The sequence below is a fragment of the Scyliorhinus torazame genome, chromosome 6 (genome assembly GCF_047496885.1).
Source record: "Scyliorhinus torazame isolate Kashiwa2021f chromosome 6, sScyTor2.1, whole genome shotgun sequence".
Classification (NCBI taxonomy): domain Eukaryota; kingdom Metazoa; phylum Chordata; class Chondrichthyes; order Carcharhiniformes; family Scyliorhinidae; genus Scyliorhinus; species Scyliorhinus torazame.
The window spans coordinates 193,955,117-193,979,909 of record NC_092712.1 but is presented as its reverse complement, the minus strand read 5'-3'; the positions used below and the strand labels follow the sequence as shown (position 1 = coordinate 193,979,909).

The window sequence follows — 24,793 nt, the reverse complement described above, 5'->3', positions numbered from 1 at the left end:
TGCAGGTGGGAGGGGGGAATGAGGGAGAGTGTGCAGGTGGGAGGGGGATGAGGGAGAGTGTGCAGGTGGGAGGGGGGAATGAGGGAGAGTGTGCAGGTGGGAGGGGGGGATGAGGGAGAGTGTGCAGGTGGGAGGGGGGATGAGGGAGAGTGTGCAGGTGGGAAGGGGGATGAGGGAGAGTGTGCAGGTGGGAGGGGGGGATGAGGGAGAGTGTGCAGGTGGGGGGGGGGATAAGGGAGAGCGTGCAGGTGGGAGGGTGGATGAGGGAGAGTGTGCAGGTGGGAGGGGGGATGAGGGAGAGTGTGCAGGTGGAGGGGGGATGAGGGAGAGTGTGCAGGTGGAGGGGGTGATGAGGGAGAGTGTGCAGGTGGGAGGGGGGATGAGGGAGAGTGTGCAGGTGGGAGGGGGGAATGAGGGAGAGTGTGCAGGTGGGAGGGGGGTGAGGGAGAGTGTGCAGGTGGGAGGGGGGAATGAGGGAGAGTGTGCAGGTGGGAGGGGGGGGATGAGGGAGAGTGTGCAGGTGGGAGGGGGGATGAGGGAGAGTGTGCAGGTGGGAAGGGGGATGAGGGAGAGTGTGCAGGTGGGAGGGGGGGATAAGGGAGAGCGTGCAGGTGGGAGGGGGATGAGGGAGAGTGTGCAGGTGGGAAGGGGGAATGAGGAGAATGTGCAGGTGGGAGGGGGGGATGAGGGAGAGTGTGCAGGTGGAGGGGGGATGAGGGAGAGTGTGCAGGTGGGAGGGGGGATGAGGGAGAGCGTGCAGGTGGAGGGGGATGAGGGAGAGTGTGCAGGTGGAGGGGGGATGAGGGAGAGTGTGCAGGTGGGAGGGGGGATGAGGGAGAGCGTGCAGGTGGGAGGGGGGAATGAGGGAGAGTGTGCAGGTGGGAGGGGGGATGAGGGAGAGTGTGCAGGTGGGAGGGGGGATGAGGGAGAGTGTGCAGGTGGAGGGGGGATGAGGGAGAGTGTGCAGGTGGGAGGGGGGATGAGGGAGAGTGTGCAGGTGGGAGGGGGGGATGAGGGAGAGTGTGCAGGTGGAGGGGGATGAGGGAGAGTGTGCAGGTGGGAGGGGGGATGAGGGAGAGCGTGCAGGTGGGAGGGGGGAATGAGGGAGAGTGTGCAGGTGGGAGGGGGATGAGGGAGAGTGTGCAGGTGGGAGGGGGGGATGAGGGGAGAGTGTGCAGGTGGAGGGGGGATGAGGGAGAGTGTGCAGGTGGAGGGGGGGATGGGGGAGAAGTGTGCAGGTGGGAGGGGGGGGGGATGAGGGAGCGGCGTGCAGGTGGGTGAGGGAGAGTGTGGATGTGGGGGGGAGGGAGAGTGTGGATGGTATCGTCCATCCACGGATGCCACATGTCAGCCGCCTGATATGGCAGGACGGTGACGAGGACACGGCCGCAGGTTGCGTGTGGCTGATGGGACAAGCGAGTGGCACACTGGTGAGGAGTACGGTGTGAACTGACCGTTGGGCGCAGACAGTGACCAGGTGTTAGGCTGGCTGCGTATCTGCAGCGCGACCAGGCCACCGGGGCACACAGGGATCCCATGCAACCCGGCTGGCTAGGTGTGGAAAAACCTTGGTGTAACATGTCGTTTCTCTGCCCCCCACCACCCTCCTGCAGGTCACCATGTATGCCAACCAGACAGCGATGTTCACTGCCGTGGTTGGAGCCGTAGCTCTGGAGATTGTCATCTGGCAGCGTAGAGTCAGACGGCCCACAGTGGCCGCGGAGTGGCCCGTCGTCGACACGCAGGCCGCAGGCGCTCAGGGCCCGAATGTACAGGGGGATGCCGAGGGGAACATTGACCGCCAGACGGCGAGGAATGCAGAGGAAGTGCTTGGGGGCGAGCAGGAGGGGGAGGAGCAGGAGGATCCACTGATGGTGGTGCCAGGGTGCCACAGGCGTCCAGCAAGGCCTAGGTGTACCGTGACAGAATGTCGTTCGAGGCCCTACCGGACATCACATGCAGGAGGAGACTACGGTTCAGCAGGGAGACAGTCGCACATATATGCCAGCTCGTGGCGCACCTCACACCACGTGGAATGGGAGGAGGACACGCGATACCAGTCTCCGTCAAGGTGACGGTGCCCTAAACTTTTATGCGACCGGTTCCTTCCAGGCGCCGAGCGGGGACCTATCCGGGATCTCACAGGCATCGGTCCACAGGTGCATCAGGGCCGTCACCGACGCCCTGTACGCCATCGCGGACAGGTACATTCAATTCCCAGAGGGCCGAGCACAGCAGGAAGCACGGGCACGTGGATTCGCCAAGGTGGCCGGGATACCGATGGTCCAGGGTGTCATCGATGGTGTGCACGTCCCCATGCGCCCGCCTGCAGACAGCAGGGACGTGTTCATGAACAGGAAGGGCGCATACTCCATGAACATTCAGGTGGTGTGCGACCCCCACATGAAGATCATGCACATGTGTGCAAAGTACCCCCGGGAGTGTGCATGACGCCTACATTCTGCACAGTCGTTCATCCCCGCAATGTTCGATGGATTGCCCCCCCCCCCCCGGCTGAGGGGCTGGTTGCTGGGCGACAAGGGCTATCCATTGAGGTCAAGGCTGCTGACCGCAATACAGAGGCCTCAGACCAACGCGGAGAGTCTATACAACGAGGCCCATGCAGCAACCAGGGGTGTGGTGGAGCGGTGCTTCGGGCTGCTGAAGATGCGATTCAGATGCCTGGACCGATCCGGAGGGGCCCTGCAGTACCGGCCCGACAGGGTGGGTCGCATTGTTGTGGTCTGCTGTGCGCTGCACAACATTGCCATGCAGAGGGGAGATGACCTGGTGGAGGAGTCGGAGGGGGGACCCGACGGCACCGGAGCCAATGCAAACGAGGGGGATGGGGAAGAGGAGGATGCGGAGGATGAGGATGATGGGGCGCATCAGGGTGGGGGGATGGGCGCAGACACTGCCCGGCAGCTCGTTACGCCCAGGAGGCTGCGCGACGGCACCGCCGCGGACAGCGGGCACGCGACGCATTGGTGGCCGCACGGTTCACGCACTGTGGGGGTGGGATTCGCTGAACACTGTCACTCCTGTACACGGGCACCACACAGCAACCCCCCCCCCCCCCCCAACCGCGTTCACGGCAACAATTCCACAATACCTTACCACTGCGGCACTACGGGATTGCACAACATTGATGATTGGGTAAGCGGGTGTGATCAGTGCCATGTTGAATGATGACGGCCCGCTCTGCGATGAGCTGTGAGCTGAGATTCGCCAGCCAAGGTCTGACTCATGGCTATAGCTGAACCATGCACTCCGGTGGTCACAGCCTTCCTGACGGATATTTCACCACATGCCCGTGGGGTGGCTGGCGTCGGTGTACCGAGGACAACGGTGTCTGATTATGGGAGACAGGGGGGGGGGGAAAAAAGGGTCAGCACATCCGGAACAGACCTTGAACCGCTCGTATACCACTACGCCAATCGGGCACCCTCACGAGCCCCCTGGCACCGGACATAGCACACAGTCTTACAAGTCAAATTCAACAGTGAGTTTATTCGTGTGGTGAACATAGGTGCCCTACCCACTACAACTAGACTGTGCCCTGCACCCGTGCCAACTTCTTACGTGCCGAACGTCTTTGCCTTACGTGCCCTACCACTACGTCTAGGTGTGTTCCCAGATGGTGCAGCAGGAGTGGAGGTGGACTGCTGTGAATCACGCCCTTCGACATGGCTCCCCGTCGGCACACGTTTCCTGGGGCGGCCCGGCTTCAATGGGCCAGGCTGCTCGGCGGGCGTGCTGGATGGCGTGGTGCCACCCTGACCTGCCCGCTCCCCACCAGATGCGCCAGGGACGGAATGGGGGGAGGCCGAGTGTACCGGGACGTCCCTTGATGGAGCTACCGGGACGGGCCCCAGAACCTCCTCCTCCCTCGGGGAGCCTGGTGGCCCTTGGGCCTCACTGTGGGACGGAGATGCGATCAGAGACATGCCCCGTCGCACCACCGACACCTGGCGCTGCCAGTCCTGGAGGCCTACAGCGGGATCGACCATGGTCCGAATGTTCGCCGAGACGGAGCCCAGGGAGTGCCACATTCCTGCCAAGGACTGTGCGATCTCGACCTGTGAGTGCGCGACGCCATCCATCACGTGCGCCAGACAGTCAATGGTCTCCGCGACCGACTGCTGGGACTGTGCCGTGGCATGGTGAGACTCAGCCAGGGCCCCGAGAGCGGCGGTAATGTCCTGTTGGCTCTGTGAGATGGCTGCCTGTGAGAGGGCAGCCCTTTCATGGGCCATGGATGACATGTGCACGTTAAGCCCAATGCCTTGCAGAACCTGACCCATGGCCGAAACCCTTTCACCCATTGCCTCCACCGCGGACGCCACCCGTGCGGTGTCGGCCTGGGTGGCTGCGATGAGTGGCACCACTCCCTGCTCCTGGACGCGGCTAGACTCCTCCAACTGCGTGTGCAGGTCCTGGAAGGTGGCCCTCATCCCGTTATTCAGTCCCTGGGTGTCCACATGCATCTGTTGTCCGGGTGGAGCAATTACATCCAGGAACCCGGGAACCGTCTGGGTGGCAGCTGTTTGCTGGGCCTGGGCTGCCCTCCGACCGTCCAGCCCCTCGGCTGCTCCAAACTCCACCTGCTGTACCGGCCCGGCTGTGGGGTGCGCACCAGACAGTGACCTGGGAGCCTCATCACTTTTCTGCCCAACCGAGGTGAGTGTCTCTGCGATGGTGTATGGTGTGGGAGACAGCAGTGCCGCAAGCCCGAGGTCATCATCCGTCAGGAAGTCTGGTGTGTGCTGGTCCCCCTCATGGCCCGGCACAAGCTCCATGCGGGCCATGTCGTCTTGACCTCCAGGTGGATCCAGCGGGTGTGTGGCCGTGATGTGCGCTTCGACATGACTGTCCACCCTGTGCCCCTCACCAATGTCTGTCTCGGTGGTCTGAGCGTCCCGGTCCTGCGTCCCAGACTGAGAGGTCTGCCCTCCTGTCCGACCGACTGCCAACCTCTGCCGTGCGTCCCTGGGGGCAGTTGCGGTTGGCGATGTTGCGCTGTTTCCTGGGCGAGAAGTCCCTGAAGGTTCGGTGGGTGGCCCTGGGGAACATAAAGATTCGGGGTTTGTTAGACACGGTGGCCTGGGTGTATGGTGGTGGTGGGTGCACAGTGTGAGGGGGGAGGGAATCGGGGGTGCAATGGCCAGAGTGTGAGGGGGGAGGGGATCGGGGGTGCAATGGCCAGAGTGTGAGGGGGGATGGGATCGGGGGTGCAGTGGCCAGAGTGTGAGGGGGGATGGGATCTGGGGTGCAATGGCCAGAGTGTGAGGGGGGATGGGATCGGGGGTGCAGTGGCCAGAGTGTGAGGGGGGAGGGGATCGGGGGTGCAGTGGCCAGAGTGTGAGCGGGGATGGGATCTGGGGTGCAATGGCCAGAGTGTGAGGGGGGATGGGATCTGGGGTGCAATGGCCAGAGTGTGAGGGGGGATGGGATCGGGGGTGCAGTGGCCAGAGTGTGAGCGGGGATGGGATCTGGGGTGCAATGGCCAGAGTGTGAGGGGGGATGGGATCGGGGGTGCAGTGGCCAGAATGTGAGGCGGGATGTGATCGGGGGTGCAATGGCCAGAGTGTGAGGGGGGCGATGACGGGTTGGGGGTGGGGAGGACATGCAGGGTTCTCTCACTTGCTTCTGCGCCTCCGACCTGGCATGGCGCGACCTCCCGGGTGGCGGATCCCCCAGCGAGGTCCAGGGCCCTCTGCTCGTGAACGGTTAGGGGGTGCAGGACAGGAGAACCCCCTCCGGTTCTCATGCGCTCACGCTGGTTGTGGGCTGTCTTGTCCTGGGGGGGGGGGGGGGGTTGGATAAAACATCACTATTAGGCGGGTATCATCAGGGCATGCAGATATAGACTATATTGTTGCTGGTTCAGGAGACAGCACGCCATGGCTTCGCTCCAGGGGGGTCCCAGGGCTCATGTGGGTCGAGTAGATAGTTGGGCACCGTGACCCCCCCCCCCAACCACCCCTGACCCCCCCACCACCGCCCCTGATGCCCCAATCCCCCCCAACACCCCCTGACCCCCCCCACCACCGCCCCGATGCCCCAATCCCCCCCAACACTCCCAAACCCCCCTGACGCCCCCCACCACCGCGCCTGATGCCCCAATCCCCCCCAACACTCCCAACCCCCCCTGACCCCCCCCCCACCGCCCGATGCCCCAATCCCCCCCAACACTCCCAACCCCCCCTCCACCGCCCGATGCCCCAATCCCCCCCAACACTCCCAACCCCCCCTGACCCCCCCACCACCGCCCGATGCCCCAATCCCCCCCCAACACTCCCGACCCCCCCACCACCGCCCGATGCCCCAATCCCCCCGAACACTCCCAACCCCCCCTGACCCCCCCACCACCGCCCGATGCCCCAATCCCCCCCAACACCCCCTGACCCCCCCACCACCGCCCGATGCCCCAATCCCCCCCAACACTCCCAACCTCCCCTGACCCCCCCACCACCGCCCGATGCCCCAATCCCCCCCAACACTCCCAACCCCCCCCTGACCCCCCCACCACCGCCCGATGCCCCAATCCCCCCCAACACTCCCAACCCCCCCTGACCCCCCCACCACCGCCCGATGCCCCAATCCCCCCCAACACTCCCAACCCCCCCGACACGGGGGGGGGGGGGCCTGGGGACACCCTCATGGCACTTACCCAGCAGCCCGGGTGAGGTCGTGCAGCTTCTTGCGACACTGCTCCCCCGCCCGGTGTGTCAGCCCCACAGCACTGACTGCAGTGCCAACCTCACGCCAGCCGCGCCTCACCGCGCTGGATGGCTGGTGATGCCCACGTCTTGGGCAGAGGGTGTCCCTTCTCTGTTCGACCTCATCCACCAGGGTGTCCAGGTCCGTGTCCCGGAACCTCGGTGCGGCTCTTCGGGGCTCAGCCATCTCCTCTCTTCTCCTCCGGGTCCTCTGTGCGCGGATTGCGCCATTTATGACGCAGCGGCGCATCATTCAGGCGTCGCGCGGTGACGACGCGGCCTTCGCGACACGCCCCCCCCGAGTTTCTCACGGCCCCGATCCTAGCCCATTTTCAGGCCCTGAATCAGTCGGGATCGGGGCCGTTTCGCACCGTCGTGAACCTCGACGGCGTTCACGATAGCGTGGGCACTTCGGCGCGGGAGTGGAGAATCGCGCCCAAAGTGTTTTATGCAAGGAAGACATTTCAGGAGTTTATTTTTCCATCTTTTAAATTCCATTGTTAATAATATACCCTCACATTAGTTCAAAGAATCATACTATTCTTTATTTGACAAACTCTTTCCAGGACTTTGTTACAGACACTCATGGACTGGCCATGATGAGATGTGTGAAGCTTGATTTAGGCACCGCTGCCGAAGGCAATGCTGAACTTAGGCACTCTGTGAGGAGCTAAATCATGCCGAAACGTGGTACAAAATATTGTCTTAGCAGGTGTATCGCACCAACATGCATAACCTTGGGGGTAATTTTCCAGCCCCTTCCTGCCCCGGCACAAATCCCATTATGCCGGAAACTCTCATGAGAGGGCCATAGCGGGATTTGCGACAGGGAGATCTCATAATGAGATCTTTCCCACTCCCTGCTAGTGATGTAATTAGGTTCACGCCCTCAAAATCAACTTTATACAGAATCTGCCGGGAACGCCAGATGTTCCCACCCACCAGCGTGATGTAACGCCACCACAAATCACTACTGGTTTCCAAAAATGGAGACAAGACATGATGACCACATCAGGGGCTCGGAAGCCAGTGTGCCTCTTGGGTGGTCAGAAACATGGAACAGCAGAGCAGGTGGGGCATGAAGGGAGTGGGAGCTGAAGGGGGCAGGGCCTGAAGGGAGAGCCATTGGGAAGGCCCCGATGCCACGGATCCTTGCGGGAGAGGTTTGATGCTGCCGATCCTTGCAGGGACCGGGGTTGCGGTTGATGTCAGCGATCACAGATTGGGTGGGTGGTCCCAAGGACCGTGGGGAGGGGGTCTTTAACTTCAATTTGAGATTAGCCGCCCCTATCTTGGTGGAGCCTGGTCTGCCGGTGTCTTTAGGCCCTGCCCGCACAATGATGGTGTAAAACATGTCCCCCCTTCAAATAAATGGTATAGTGCAGGAAGATGGCGATGGAAAGCCGCCCGTTTCTCTGGTTTTCAGTCAGAATCTGCCACTTTGGCTGGAATTTTCTGTTTGGGAGATTACGTTCCCCTGCCGGAGCTGAATTGCACTTGATTTGCACTCCCAGCGTGAAAGCCAGTCCGGAAGTGATTCACAATCCTTAGCCACGCAAATTTCTGCAGAGTGGGGATTGCAAGGGATTCCCTAATGAATCCTGCTATTGGGCCGCCATTTTGAGCGGGCATCCTAATAGCGAGATTTGGCGGCCAGGCCATCCGCCACCCCGCAATGCAATTCAGTACCTCCCCCCACAATACAAGGGTGACCCAGCCCCCCAAGAGACCTCAATGAGAGAGACTCCTACCAGACACCCTCCCGAGACTCCTACCAGACACCCTCCCCCATTACAGAGACCCCCGTAAGAGACCCACACCAGAGACTCCCCCAAGTCAGAAAACCCTGCCTGGTAGCCCCACTTAAGTGCTCTCGCATCCTTTTTTTCCTGCAGAAAGCACATACAAAGAACAAAGAAATGTACAGCACAGGAACAGGCCCTTCGGCCCTCCAAGCCCGTGCCGACCATGCTGCCCGACTAAACTACAATCTTCTACACTTCCTGGGTCCGTATTCCTCTATTCCCATCCTATTCATGTATTTGTCAAGATGCCCCTTAAATGTCGCTATCGTCCCTGCTTCCACCACCTCCTCCGGCAGCGAGTTCCAGGCACCCAGTACCCTCTGTGTAAAAAACTTGCCTCGTACATCTACTCTAAACCTTGCCCCTCTCACCTTAAACCTATGCCCCCTAGTAATTGACCCCTCTACCCTGGGGAAAAGCCTCTGACTATCCACTCTGTCTATGCCCCTCATAATTTTGTAGACCTCTATCAGGTCGCCCCTCAACCTCCGTCGTTCCAGTGAGAACAAACCAAGTTTATTCAACCGCTCCTCATAGCTAATGCCCTCCATACCAGGCAACATTCTGGTAAATCTCTTCTGCACCTTCTCTAAAGCCTCCACATCCTTCTGGTAGTGTGGCGACCAGAATTGAACACTATACTCCAAGTGTGGCCTAACTAAGGTTCTATACATCTGCAACATGACTTGCCAATCTTATACTCAATGCCCCGGCCAATGAAGGCAAGCATGCCGTATGCCTTCTTGACTACCTTCTCCACCTGTGTTGCCCCTTTCAATGACCTGTGGACCTGTACTCCTAGATCTCTCTGACTTTCAATACTCTTGAGGGTTCTACCATTCACTGTATATTCCCTACCTGCATTAGACCTTCCAAAATGCATTACCTCACATTTGTCCGGATTAAACTCCATCTGCCATCTCTCCGCCCAAGTCTCCAAACAATCTAAATCCTGCTGTATCCTCTGACAGTCCTCATCGCTATCCGCAATTCCACTAACCTTTATGTCGTCTGCAAACTTACTAATCAGACCAGTTACATTTTCCTCCAAATCATTTATATATACTACAAACAGCAAAGGTTCCAGCACTGATCCCTGCGGAACACCACTAGTCACAGCCCTCCAATTAGAAAAGCATCCTTCCATTGCTACTCTCTGTCTTCTATGACCGAGCCAGTTCTGTATCCACCTTGCCAGCTCACCCCTGATCCCGTGTGACTTCACCTTTTGTACTAGTCTACCATGAGGGACCTTGTCAAAGGCCTTACTGAAGTCCATATAGACAACATCCACTGCCCTACCTGCATCAATTATCTTAGTGACCTCGAAAAACTCTATCAAGTTAGTGAGACACGACCTCCCCTTCACAAAACCATGCTGCCTCTCACTAATACGTCCATTTTCTTCCAAATGGGAGTAGATCCTGTCTGGAAGAATTCTCTCCAGTAATTTCCCTACCACTGAAGTAAGGCTCACCGGCCTGTAGTTCCCTGGATTATCCTTGCTACCCTTCTTAATCAGAGGAACAACATTGGCTATTCTCCAGTCCTCCGGGACATCACCTGAAGACAGTGAGGATCCAAAGATTTCTGTCAAGGCCTCAGCAAGTGTCTTTGATGTGGCATCAGACTATCAATCATAGCTAGATGTTTATAAACATTGAGGTTAGTTTTACAGCTGGGTACTCTAGTGTGAAGGGCAATGAATGAAACAATGTAGGTAGCTGTGTGTGTGGAAGCTGTCAATCAAAGCCAGGTGAATCACAAAGATATGAATGAAAGACTTTCAGATCAAAGATCTGAGGGGGTTTAAACCCAGCTGACTGGTTTTCTCTTCTCCAGGAATTGACAGGTGTTGCTTCCTCTGAGCCAGAGGTGTATTGCACAAGTGAGTTTTAAAGCAGTGATGTTTTTCACAGACTCTGTCTGAACTGCCTTCATTGGCCTGGGCATTGAGTATAAGAATTGGCAAGTCATGTTGCAGCTGTATAGAACCTTAGTTAGGCCACACTTGGAGTATAGTGTTCAATTCTGGTCACCACACTACCAGAAGGATGTGGAGGCTTTAGAGAAGGTGCAGAAGAGATTTACCAGGATGTTGCCTGGTATGGAGGGCATTAGCTATGAGGAGCGGTTGAATAAACTCGGTTTGTTCTCACTGGAACGACGGAGGTTGAGGGGTGACCTGATAGAGGTCTACAAAATTATGAGGGGCATAGACAGAGTGGATAGTCAGAGGCTTTTCCCCAGGGTAGAGGGGTCAATTACTAGGGGGGCATAGGTTTAAGGTGAGAGGGGCAAGGTTTAGAGTAGATGTACGAGGCAGGTTTTTTTACACAGAGGGTAGTGGGTGCCTGGAACTCGCTACCGGAGGAGGTGGTGGAAGCAGGGACGATAGTGACATTTAAGGGGCATCTTGACAAATACATGAATAGGATGGGAATAGAGGGATACGGACCCAGGAAGTGTAGAAGATTGTAGTTTAGTCGGGCAGCATGGTCGGCACGGGCTTGGAGGGCCGAAGGGCCTGTTCCTGTGCTGTACTTTTCTTTGTTCTGTGTTGTTTGTTGCTCTCTAGTTTCCAGTCATGGGCCTCTTATGGGGTCTTCCAGGCAGAGGTCTCTCTTACAGGGTGGTCTCTGCTGGGGGGTCTGTGTAATGGAGTTTTCTGTTGAGGGATTTCAAAATAGGGGGGGTTCTGATGGGGGGTGGGGTGGGCAGGTCTTGCATTGTTGAGGTGGGGGGGGGGGAGTTGACACACCAATGTTGACCCCTCCGATGTTCTTTGGAGCATTGTGAAACGGAGTATCCAGCTGGTGCCATGTTTTAACAAGCATCAAATTAGATATTTTCACAATAAGAACTGCAAGTCATGATTTCTGAGATTTGGTGATAAGGTTATTACAATTCTGCAATGAAAATGTCAAACTTGCAAAATCAAGCTTTTACTTTCCATGAATCACAAGTTGCGATCGACTCGCTGTTGAGCTGGGACTCCAGCTAGCTGACCTGCAAGACGACAGAACTAAGCAACTGGATTAAAAATCAATTTTCCAATTGAAAGTGAACTAAAAATTAATCTAAAATTCCAAAAACTACTTGATTAGGAATGAACATATTAAGTTTACAGTTTAAAAATTCTCTGCAGTTTCTTCAAAAGGGAAAAGAAAACTTGCTGTGCTTTTTGTTTTATTATGTAGAGCATAAATACCTTGAGCTGCTGCCGGGCTCTGTTCAAGAAGAACTTCCAGCAATTTTCCCTGTTATCCAATAACCCGAGGCCGCGGACCTCATTACGTAAGCCACCAATGATGTTGTCAACTTCTTCATCACTGAACAGATCTGGAATTTCACCTGTTTAAAATAAATCAGGATTGTGATTCTGCAAATCTGACCAAAAAGGTGACAATGCAAACAGTAAACTTTCCGCTGATATTTCGGGCAGAGATGAAATCTAACGTCGGAATTCTCTGGCTGTTCATCGGCGGCGGGATTCTCTGGTCCCGCCGGCAGCAGCACCCCCCCTCCCTCCACCCCCCATACCCTGCGTGTTTCCCTGCGGTGGAGGATGGCTTCAGTGGAATTACCATTGACAGCAGTGGGAATAGAGAATCCCACCGCCAGCAAACAGCACGCAGCCTCCTGCCACCGAGAAACACGAAGCTGGGAGGCCGGAGAATCCCGCCCTCAATATTTTCAAAAGAAAACTTGATTATTTTCTTCAAATATTAATTTAAGCACATTATCATCATTTTATCTTTCCTTCCTTTTTAAAAATTCTGGAAGATGGCCTTACAGTGAAAAGAGTAATCTGCAGTTTGTTTCATTCTCAAGTGCTTCCAAAATGACATTTTGAAAATGCCCCCTGAGTCTCTTGAATTACAGCCACCCCATCTCAGAACACAAGAAATCATTTCACTGCATTTTGACTACATATTGAGATCAGTCAAAACAACAAAATTCCTGCTAGTTCATGCAAATCCATTCTACTTTACAGCTAAAGCCATTTATTTGTACTTCTGCCAACTACAGTATACTTGATGCAGCATGATCACAGCAATCATTTGGCAATGATTAGTGATGGCATATGGCATAGTATCATTAAGTATAATATGTTAATAATTTTGCCAATTCACCTCTCTGATTTGCAACTGGATGCAGACTGCGAGGAGAGCAGTACAATGTGGTGCATAACAAGGGACGAAACCTGTTTCATTGAATTGTGTCGCCAAGTGAGAGTCAGTACAAAATTCCACAGCATGAAGTCAGAGTGCATAGAATTACAGACTAAGGTTTTTACATCTATTCCTGTGAGCACATGATTTTCCACCAATTGACTGAAGTGGATAGAAAATCAAGAGCACGCAGAAAGCCCAGCAATAAAGTAAGTCCATATTTGTCTCCCTCTCGAGCTTTCTGTTAACCACACATCGTAAGCTGTTAATCTACATTTGTGTTGTTTGTTGTCCCTCTCTCCTCAAAGCACACACAGCATTTTTTATAGGATGGAATTTTCTTATTTTTTGACTACGGGCAGAATTTTATCATTTTTTGACCAAGTGTCAACTCAGGTGGGAAAAGCAGGTGGGAAAAACATTCCTGCCAAATGTTTTGACACATAGTCAAAATAGCCAAAAGAATCAAGAATGCGGATCCCATGACATCATGCTGGCAGGATGGGCTCATTCAGAGCCGGCCCTCCAGCAACCTTGGCTCTTGACTGAAAGGGTGCCCTGATGTCTAAAAGTTAATTATAGAATAAAAGAAAGCCCCCACTGACACATGTAGCCACTTAAAATGGCCACCTCCCGATTCAAAATGGTGAACGGCAATGGCTGATGGGAAAGTCAGCCAACAAGACAAAAACGAGCAGCTGCAGGTTGGCTGTGCATTTACCTCTGGAAAGGCCAGACACTATCAATACCAGCAACCATCAGCATAACAAAACAACAGCCATCTGCACACTGATGAGCAATCCCCGGGAACAATAAGCAACATTTAGACACACAAAGCAAAACCAGGCTCTTTGGCGCCAGCAGGAGCCTACACAAAAGGAGGTGAACGAGCACCTCAAGACCGCCCATCGATCAGGGAACCGCTCCAGCATTGGAGAAAATCGAACCAAGCGATTGGGACAAAGTCCAATCACTTGGGACCAGGTACAGGGTCCGCCCCGAAAGGCGGGAAGCCCCTGGGGACTATAAGAATTGAGCCTCAAGTTCAAATCGCTCTCTTCTTCACCTCTTCGCTCTCGTCACGCTCTTCTTCCTGGACGGGTCACCCAGCAACAACGAACCAACATTGACCGTGACCGGAGAAGTGAAGATCAAACCCGTAAGTCTTAATTCAACGCTCGCTACGAGATAGGTGCTCCTAGCTACCAATCTGTATCAACTTCGAATCCCGCAGGCTCAGAACCCAAACAAAAGGCCATTTGTTTCCCTGACCTGGTGGGCCAGTTCCAAGTTAAGTATAGGCCTGTTAGTTGTAGAAGTAGCTTAGACGTAGAATTTGTGCATGAGTAGCGATTACTGTGTATAATAAATGTGCTTTGATTTAAACCTTACTAATCGGTGTATTGGATTATTGATCATTACTCGGACTTGAACCTCGTGGCGGCATCATAAAGATACCTGGCGACTCAAGAGCAAAGGTAATAAAACAGAGCAATTGAACTCAGGCAAAGTTAGCAACACACAGAGCCCCCGGCACCTCCCCAAGGGCAAGTGTCGGGTGCAGTGCCAGGGCAGTGGTGGGGTACTTCCCAGGCATGACCCTTTCTCCCCTGGGGCTTTACTTCCTGTGCACCCCCATCAGGTACTGTTCTCGACAGTTCAGTTTTTAAAAACCTGTTGTAGACCACACCAACATGACGTCACGCCACTGGGAAGAGATGGACTTTCCTATGTTGGGGAGTATTGCAGTGGGAGGCCTGCTTATTATATTCCAATGTATTCCAATGTGGTTCCTGTCATTGCCTGGCGGGAACCCTGTTAAGCCACAGGTTGGGGGCAGGGACAATCGACGGAAGAATTCCTGCTGTGTTAAGCCATTGTCGGACTCCCATCAATTCCCCACCATTCCTGCCCACTGAAAATGGGTGGGGGGAAATCTCCCCATAGTGTTTGAAACATCATGGAAGATGATTCACAGAAATGTGAGGGGGAAATACCTAAATTAGGTCAAATATTGCTCAATTAGAATGTTTACAGAACTATGGCCGAGGTTCTCCGGGTCCATCCACTAGAAGTGGGATTCGCCATCAGCCACAGAATAGCGCATTGGCCCAAAATCGAGATTTGTGCCAGACGTCAAACCCGTCGTGAGCCTCCGGGCCCACCCCTCTGGCCATAATGGGATTCCCGCCCCACGCTAGCAGGAACATGCAAAGCACTAATAAGCATTTATTTGGAGACTTCCGGCCTTGGTGTGAGCGGTCGCACACAGGGCAGCTCCTGCCTGAAGGCGTAGAAAAGAGCTCCTTTTACCCAAAATAGGGAGCAACTTTGAAGGAAAAGTGTAACTGTAGGTCGGAGAAGTTCCCCCTGGGAGAGGCATGTCTGCTGGTTACCAAACCTGGCAGAAGGTAAACGATCTGGCCACGGAATTGGAAAAGACCTGTGGCGTAGCAGCTAGTGGAAAGATGGCAGAGGGGGAAGGGTCAGGGCACGTTAGAAAGCCCCAGGTGGGAAGGTTGATGACCTTCATCAAGGAAGAGTTCCGCCAGCAGAGGAAGGATATGCAGGAGGATAGATCAAAGGCCATCGAAGGGGCTGTGACATCCCTGAAGGGCTCAATGGAGAGGGTGGAAAAATGACTGGAGGTTCAAGGGTCACAGATCTGAAAGATTGAGAGGGTGATCTCTGAACACAGCGATAGAGTAATGGCACTGGAGGCGGAGCTCTTAGGAGACCTTTGCAAGACATTGAGAGCAAAGATGTAGGACAGGAAAACAGGTTGAGGAGGCAGAATCTGCGAATAGTTGGCCTGCCTGAAAGAGTGGAAGGTGCGAGTGCCATGAGGTACGTTTCGAGGATGCTGGTGGGGCTGGTGGCGGAGGGTGTGCTGGACAAGGCCCCCTGAGGTGGTCAGAGGCAGAAATAAAGAGCTCGGGAGCCGCCGCGGGTGGTGATCGTTGGACTCCACATATTTGTGGAGTAAGAGAAGATCTTGCAGTGGGCCAGGGAAAACGGAACTGCGAATGGGAGGGGAATAAAGTCTGAATTTACCAGGACATTGGAGCTGGACTGGCAAAACGGCGTGTCGGGTTCAACATGGCCAAGACAATGTTATATCAATGGCAGATCAGGTCTGAGGTGCTCTATCCGGCAAAACTATGGGTGACTTATGAAGGCCGGGAATATTATTTTGAGACCCCAGAATGAAAATGAATGAATGAAAATCGCTTATTGTCACAAGTAGGCTTCAAATGAAGTTACTGTGAAAAGCCCCTAGTCGCCACATTCCGGCGCCTGTTCGGGGAGGCTGTTACGGGAATTGAACCGTGCTGCTGGCCTGCCTTGGTCTGCTTTCAAAGCCAGCGATGGCCAATGACTTTATCAAGGAGGACAAACTGGGAAAGAAATGAACAATGTTGGGAGACGGAAGTGCTGGCATTCTGGAATAATGGAGAATGCGGGTAGAGTAGAGGTTGAGGGGAGTGTTCTTTTCTCTGATGTGGAGGGGTTTTCTTCTTTTTCTGTTGGGTTGGCAAAGGTTAGCTGGGGTGAAACGTTTGTAACGGGGCGGCTGTCCCCTTCCCCCCCCATCCCCCACTCCCCACCCCCACCTTTCCCTCCGCCGTCCTGCTGCCTGTGGCTGATTTTTCTTTTTGTTTATGTTTGGGGAAGGCGAGCTGTAGTTTGAGATGAGTCTTTGTTTGGGTGGAGGAATGTGAGGTCAGTGGGGAACCTTCTTCACAGAACAAAGAGGTGAGGGTGGGGGGGGGGGGGGGGTCAGTATGAGGAGCCTTTAGGCAGAAGTTGCCACGTTGGCAGGTAATGCTGGTGAACGGAAGTGAGGTGGGGGAGAAGGCCGAGAGGGGTGGCCGTAGGGGGGTGAAGAGTGGGAGATGCGACGCAGCAAGTTAGAAGACGAAACATGGTCAGCGGCGGAGAAAGGGGCCATCTTGGATGGCCAGGTATAGGATGAAATTACCTGGGGAAAGCCAAAATTGGAGGATGGTAGATGTAGAGAGGGAATGGAGGTGTAAACCCCCGGTACGACTGTTAATATGGAACATGCGAGGGCTCAATGGACCTGAAAATATCTCTGGTTTTAGCGCACCTCAGGAGTTTAAAAGTGGCGAAAGTCTTTCTGCAGGAGATGCACCTCCAGCTGAAGGACCAGGTTAGGCTACAAAAGGGGTGGGTGGGACACGTTCTCCACTTGGTTTTGATTCAAAGTTGCTGGGGTGGCCATTTTGATGAGTAAGAAAATGGGGTTTGTAAGCGAGAAGGAATTGAGGGACCCGGGTGGGAAATATGTGATTGTGAGTGGGGTATTAGAGGGGATGTAGGTGGTGTTGGTGATTGTGCATGCACGGAATTGGGATGATGTAGGTTTTATGAGGAGGTTGCTGCACCAATCCCGGACTTCGCCACGCACCAATTGATTATGGGAGGAAATTTTAATTGTGTCCTGGAGCCGAGGATAGACTGATCGAGCCCCAGGTCAATGGGCAGGATACGAATGGCAAAGGAGCTGGGTGGGTTTATGGAAAAGTTGGGTATGGTGGACCCGTGGCGTTTTAAGAACCCATGGGAAAGGGAGTATTCCTTTTTCGCACATGTTTATAGGGTGTATTCAAGAATTGACTTTTTTGTGGTGAACCGGGAGGTTTTGGTCAGGGTGGAGAGGGCAGAGTACGGGGGGATAGTAATCGCAGATCATGGCTGGAGATTCAGCTTGGATCGAGACGGAAGCAGAGGCCGGGGTTGAGGCTCGATTCGGGATTGTTGGCTGATAGAGGGTTTTGCAATAAAGTGTGGACTGTGATTAAAGATTATATAGAATTGAACCAAAACGGGGAGGTATCAGCGGCCACATTTTAGGAGGTACTAAAAGCGGTGGCACGGGAGTGATTATCTCGTTCAAGGCACATGCGGATAGGGAAAGGAGGGAGGAATATTAACGGCTAATGAATGAGATAGTTGATGGAGATAGGGAGTACGTGAGGGCGCCCACCATGGAGGGAGTGGTGAGGAGGAAACAAATTGCAGAGGCAATTCGATAGGTTGTCGGCGGGGAGGGCGGTAGGACAGCTGCATAGGGCAAGGAGGTTGAAGTACGAACACGGGGAGAAGGCGGGTCGAATGTTAGCGCATCAGCTACGAAGGCAGGCCACGTCCAGGGAAATATTGAAGATACGGACTGGAGCTGGGGATGTGGTGTCGGAGCCGGGGAAGTAAAACGAGGCATTTAGGGATTATTATAAGGAGATGTATAGGGCGGACCCAGGGAGTGAAGAGGGGGACATGGGACTTTTTTTAGACAAACTGGAGTTTCCACAGCTGGAGGAAGAGAAGAGGCAGGCGCTAGAGAAGCCCTTGGGCTGAGGGAGGTATTGGACAGTATAAGGGGTATGAAGTCGGGGAAGGACCTGGGGTCCAATGCTTATCCAGTGGAATTCTATAAGGAGTTCGCGATGGACCTGGTGCCACATCTCTTGGGGGCGTTTAATGAGGCGTTGGAGAAGGGTGAGCTGCATAGATGATGATGCAGGCAACAACACAGTGATACCAAAGAAGGGGAAAGACGTGTTGGAATGTGGGTCGTATAGGCCCATATTGCTATTAAATACAGATGTGAAAGTGCTGGCTAAGTTGGTGGCGGGAAGGATGGAAGGTTGTGCCCGGGTGTGATGGCGGAAGATCAGACAGGTTTCGTAAAGGACAGGCAGCTTTCTAGTAATATAAGGAGATTGTTAAATGTGATCATGACCCCTTCGGGAGCTCAGGTACCCGAGGTAGTGGTGTCCATGGACGCAGAGAAGGCATTTGACCGGGTTGAGTGGCGGTACTTGTTTGTGAGCCTGGGTAGTTTGGGGTTTGGGCGCACTTGTTTTACATGGCACAAAGGCGAGTTTGCAGACCAACGATATGGGCTCATGAAACTTTGAATTGCACAGGGGAACAAGGCTGGGGTACCCGCTGACACCACTGTTGTTTGCGCTAGTGATAGAGCCCCTGGCAATGGCTCTTAAGGGATCGACAGAGTGGCGAGGGATTACGAGGTGACGAAGGGAGCACCGGGTGTCGCTATGCGCAGACGGCCTACTATTGTATGTTTCGGACCCGTTGGAGAGCATGGAAAGGATCATGGGCCTATGGGGAAGTTTGGGACGTTTTCAGGATATAAGCTAACTGGTGGGAAAAGTGAAGTGTTCCCAGTGAACGAGTTGGGTTGGCCAGCCAATCTAGGGGGGGTTGCCATTCAAGGTGACCAGAGACAGGTTTCGATACCTGGGGATTCAGGTGGCAAGGGAATGGGCGATGCAACATAAATGGAATCTAACAAAGTTGGTGGAGGACGTTAGGGAGGATCTGAAGAGGTGGGACATGCTGCACTTGACTCTGTCAGGCAGGGTCCAAGTGGTGAAGATGAACATTCTGCCGAGGTTCCTGTTCATATTCCAGACACTCCCAATCTTTATACCGAAGGCCTTCTTTTGAACTGAATATGATTATCTCAGACTTTGGATGGGCAGGGAAGGTGCCAAGGGTTAAGAGGATCCTGTTACAGAGACAAAGGTAGAAGGGAGGATTGGTGTTGCCGAACCTGCTACACTATTACTGGGCAGCGAATGTGGAGAAGGTGAGGTGGTGATGGGAAAGAGAGGGAGCAGAATGGGTTAGGATGGAGGAAAAATCATGTAGGGTGTCTAGCTTGAGGGCTATGGTGACGGTAGCATTGCCAATAGCGCAGAGGAAATACAGAGAGCCCGGTGGTGCAGTCCACAATCTGGAACCAGCTGAGGAGGCATTTCAGGATAGAAGGGATGTCAGTGCTGGTGCCGTTATGCGAAACCCACGGTTTTGAGCGGGGGCGGCGGGGGGAGATAGATGTTATGTATAGAAAGTGGAGAGAAGTGGGTCTGGTTCAGGGTTTGCCAGTATAGAGGAACTGATGAGAGGGTAGAGATCCCGAGAGGAAGTGAGTTTAGGTACCTCCAGGTAAGGGACTTTGTGTGGAAGGTTTGGAAAGAGTTCCCCAGGTTGCCAAGGTACACCTTATTGGAATGAACGCTGCTTCCGGATGTGGAAGGGCATGGCCGTATCGGGGACATATATGGGTGGCTGGGAGAGCAGGGAGGTGAGCAAGTGGTCAAGATTAAGCAGTAGTGGGAGAGGAGATAAACTGGGGAATATGGAGTGAGGCGCTATGAAGGGTAAATGTGACCTCTATACTTTAGACCTCCTCGTGCACACGGATGAGCCTCACACAGCTCAAGTAGGTACACAGGTACATATGACCCGAAAAAGGGAAACATTTGTACAAACTGTATAGTTGTGTGTTGGGGAGTTTGTTCCCCGAATTGTTTCTGTTTTGTATCCTTTTACATAAGTTTGGCTAAAATATATATTAAAAAAGCATTCACCTCAATGTGATTAGCGGGCTGGAAGTCCGATTCACCTCCCACCCGTGACGCTCCCCTCCGCCCCAAGCCAGTAGTCACACAGCCATAATTTGGTGCCAGTATTGAGGAACGTGGACCTGGCGGTTTGCAGTCCTAGGTCGTAAGTACCCTCCCAACAATTGCCTTCGAGGTGCTGAGGGAAGTCCTTCATGGGTGGTGGATTCTCTGGTACCGCCAGGAGCACACACCCACCTCTAAAGTATAGAAGTGTGTATGCATCGAAGACTGGAAGCTTTGAACTGCTTTGTTTACATTCAGTTTCATGCCCCATTGTCTGCTGAAAGCTTTACTGATTGACAGGTCAAAGCAGTTTCAAAGGGGTGAATCAGATTGTTTATTTTTATAGCACTGTAGGGATCTATTAACTCAGGGGAGTAGATGTTTTCTTGGGCGTAATTTTTTTATGAGTCTGCCTCTCCTCTCTCAAGTGCTTCCTCGAAAGCAGAGGAGCTACTCCCCCACCCCATGGACACGGGGAAACCCCCTCCCAAATAGAACGGTCTAGAGGGGCACCCCTGACTGCCAGCGTTCAATGCTAGAGTGCAGTGTCAGGGTACTACCTGGGCATGTACATGCCCCCCCCACCACCTTGGGTTATAATTAACCGTGCTCCTCCAGCAGGTCTCCTTCACCTAGTTCCTGTTTTTAAAAAGTAGCTGTAAATCTTGTGGAATTCTAAATGTTGGAGGGGGGGGGGGGGGGGGGAGATATTATGCCAGGGAAGTCCGCTCATTATATTTAAGGTTGGGAACCTCACCACTGATGGGGGGCAGGAAGAATGGAAAAACAAAATCTCACCAGCGAGATTTTCGTTTTCCAAGTGTCACAATATTTTCTGTTCACGTCGCCATTTGCACATGCGCCGAACGCATAATCACAGCCTACGTTTGAGTTTTACTAGCACGGACTGGTTGGGTAATCAGTGCTTCGCATTTTTCAAACTGCCGAAGGGATGTGCTGTGTGTTATGATCTGCCAATCATTGGGACATGCAGCCTATACACCTGGCATCACACCAGCATTGAAATTCATTTACCACATGCAGTATTAATAGTTGTTCCCCATTACAATTTCTTGCGGGCTATCCTGATGAGATGAAAAGCTTACGGAGCATCTCTCTTTTTTTCAGCAATGTGTGGTAAGTTTGAATTTCAATTCAGTGAGGATAGAGGTAGAACAAAGAGTGTTTTATTTCAGTTACCAACCATTGACCCTTCATTGGCATTTTCACAGAGTCATTTATTTTGCAGTTTGAAATTGATACAGTTCACCACATTGTAGACTGACAATCTTGGCTGGCTTTATCAGAGGGAAATCCTGTGTGAAGGTGTAGCTGTATCAAAATGCTCAATGCACCGTCAGAGGTCTGGCAGCACTTCGCAAACACTGATTGTATTCGGAAATGGAACCTGTGCCGCAATATTAGTTTCTTTACCTGATGCCAGCAAATCATTGATCAGGACCAGGAAACGTTCATCTGGAACATGAGCATCTGTCAGGAGAAAGACTGTTGGCAGGTTTTTGGCTCCAGTCTTGATGTACAAATTAGCAAGATCAACCTAAATGGAGCAGAAGGTGAAACATTACAATGTTACTAAAAAGGAGTGACCCAATGCCACAATCCATAAGAGAGCAACACAGAAGACTATGATAACGAGAATTGAAAGTCAGCAAGTTTTGAAACACAGCGTCATGTCTGACCAATTGGGAAAAGGGTAACTGTGCAAGGGATGCGTATTAGGTTGACCTTCATTGCCCTCAACAGCTGGTCACAGAAGTGCTCTGGCAGAGACCTGTGACCACCTGCCTCTTCTCTCAGCTGCAGATCAGTATGTGAAAAAGGGATAAAATACCTAAAAATAAATTGATAAATTCTGTAACTACCCTCTCTTCATGTACTTAAATGTTAGATTTACAATCCAGGTATGCACAAATTCTGGATGTCCATAGATTCAACTGAACAGAAAATCAAACTTAAGTTGCTCGTCATATAAACAGATGGCAAGTATACACCCCCCCGGGAGTTATCACTTCCATCAGGGACAGTGAATGGTGTGTTTGCATGTGTGTGGGGGAGGGGGGGCAGGGGAAACAATGGCAATAAGAAATCATAGAATTTACAGTGCAGAAGGAGGCCATTTGGCCCATCGAGTCTGCACCGGCCCTTGGAAAGAGCACCCCATTTAAGCCCACACCTCCAACCTATCCCTGTAACCCCAGAGACACAATAAAAGAGACGGTGAAAGATGTGTATTTTATCCTAACAATGGGAGCATATGAAATAAGTTTCAGAATGTAAGTTTGTGTTGAAGGAATCTGCAATATTCCTGAATTATTTTTTAAAATACATTTAGAGTACCCAATTCATTTTTTCCAATTAAGGGCCAATTTAGAATATAAGACCATAAGACAGAGAAGCAGAATTAGGCAACTCGGCCCATCGAGTCTGCTCCGCCATTCAATCATGGCTGATATTTTTCTCATCCCTATTCTCCTGCCTTCTCCCCATAACCCCTGATTCCCTTATTAATCAAGAACCTATCTATCTCGGTCTTAAAGACACTCGGTGATTTGGCCTCCACAGCCTTTGCGGCAAAGAGTTCCACAGATTCTCCACCCACTGGCTGTGAAATTTAGCGTGGCCAATCCACTTACCCTGTACATCTTTGGGTTGTGGAGGCCAAACCCACCCAAACATGGGGAAAATGTGCAAACTCCACACGACAGTGACGCAAGGCTGGGATCGAACCTAGGACCGCGGCGCCGTGAGGCAGCAGTGCAAACCACTGTGCCGCCCAATGTTCCTGAATAGTTGAGGACACATTAAACTGCAACATTTCTTATAAGATAGACTAGAAGGGTATAATAGTCTAAAGAATGGAAATAAGCGCAATAGGGTAGGTGGAACAGTTATAATATGAGGTTTAGTTGACATTACATTCATATAATTAAATTATTTAATTGCCAAGGGCATTTGGACTAGTGAGCTTAACACTACTTGCAGGAAAAGACTTCAAAATAATCTTCAGATATCTATCAGTTACCTCCTGGAAAAACAAACTTTGGAATGTCAAAATTAGGAAATGAAGATCTGGCTGAACTCACCTGCGAGATATTTTTGAAGACATTAAATGACATGATTGGTGGTGGGGGAAACCATTGTTGACACCATACACTTAGATTTTCAGGAAACGTTTGAGCAGGTTCCATATTATTAATAATAATCTTTATTGTCACATGTAGGCTGACATTAACACTGCAATGAGGTTACTGTGAAAAGCCCCTAGTCGCCACATTCCAGCGCCTGTTCAGGTACACCGAGGAAGAATTCAGAATGTCCAATTCACCTAACAGGCACGTCTTTCAGGACTTGTGGGAGGAAACGGAGCACCCGGAGGAAACCCACGCACACATGGGGAGAACGTGCAGTCTCCGCACAGACAGTGACTCAGGCTGGGAATCGATCCCGGGTCCCTAGCGCTGTGACCCGGGGTCGAACCTTGCTTGGGTCAATTAATGGTGATTAATGAGAGTTGTAAAAAGTCAAGAAATAGATCAAATATGCTTTCAATAGAATATTGCCTTAAAAATAATGAAGTGTGTTACTATAACGGAGGATTTTTCAGGCTTGGAAAAGGTTATGAATGGGGCAAGCAGTCACCCTCGAAACCTATGTAATTCTATATATATATATATATATATATATATAATTGACTTGAATGAGTGGGACAGAGATTAAAATAGATGGACAAGCATATACAGAATCATAAGCATTTTGATTTTATTATAAGTAAATAGGCCAATGGGTGGAAGATAAAATTTTATATTAATATAAATGTCTAGCATGGGAGCAAGGAATGAGAAAAGAACTGTGGATCAGAATGCTACTTACAAAATAGACTTTGGTATTATAGTGGGGGAATCTGCAAAATCACTAGCATAGTACTTAGCTTCAGTAGAAACGGCAGAGTCAATAGGTTGTATTCGCAAATGGACAGATTACAAATCAAAATAATATTAGACTGTGTTAACTGTCCAGCACCTCTGATGCACCATATGCTAGTGTGTTCCATGATCAGAGGGAAAATATTACTGTTGTTTAGAGGGTAGAAAGACAAGGGGCGAAATTCTCCCCCAACGGCACGATGTCCGCCGACTGGCGCCAAAAACGGCGCCAATCAGACGGGCATCGCGCCGGCCCAAAGGTGCGGAATGCTCCGCATCTTTGGGGGCCGAGCCCCAACATTGAGGGGCTAGGCCGACGCCAGAGGGATTTCCGCCCCGCCAGCTGGCGGAAATGGCGTTTGTTGCCCCGCCAGCTGGCGGAAATGGCGTTTGGTGCCCCGCCAGCTGGCGCGGAAATGCGGCGCATGCGCGGGAGTGTCAGCGGCCGCCGACAGTTTCCCGTGCATGCGCAGTGGGGAGAGTCTCTTCCGCCTCCGCCATGGTGGAGGCCGTGGCGGAGGCGGAAGGGAAAGAGTGCCCCCACGGCACAGGCCCGCCCGCGGATCGGTGGGCCCCGATCGCGGGCCAGGCCACTGTGGGGGCACCCCCCGGGGCCAGATCGCCCCGCGCCCCCCCCAGGACCCCGGAGCCCGCCAACGCCGCCTGGTCCCGCCGGTAAATACC

At 52.6% G+C, this 24,793-nt stretch overlaps 1 protein-coding gene across 1 annotated transcript in view; it reads right to left on the bottom strand.

The window, feature by feature from the left end:
• Window positions 1-24,793, bottom strand: part of LOC140425201 (dynein axonemal heavy chain 11-like) — a 755,586-nt gene that overhangs the window by 252,689 nt on the left and 478,104 nt on the right. Inside the window, 2 exon segments of the mRNA XM_072509215.1 lie at window positions 11,739-11,881; window positions 21,600-21,723. Of these exon segments, the coding sequence (XP_072365316.1) occupies window positions 11,739-11,881; window positions 21,600-21,723 (267 nt within the window).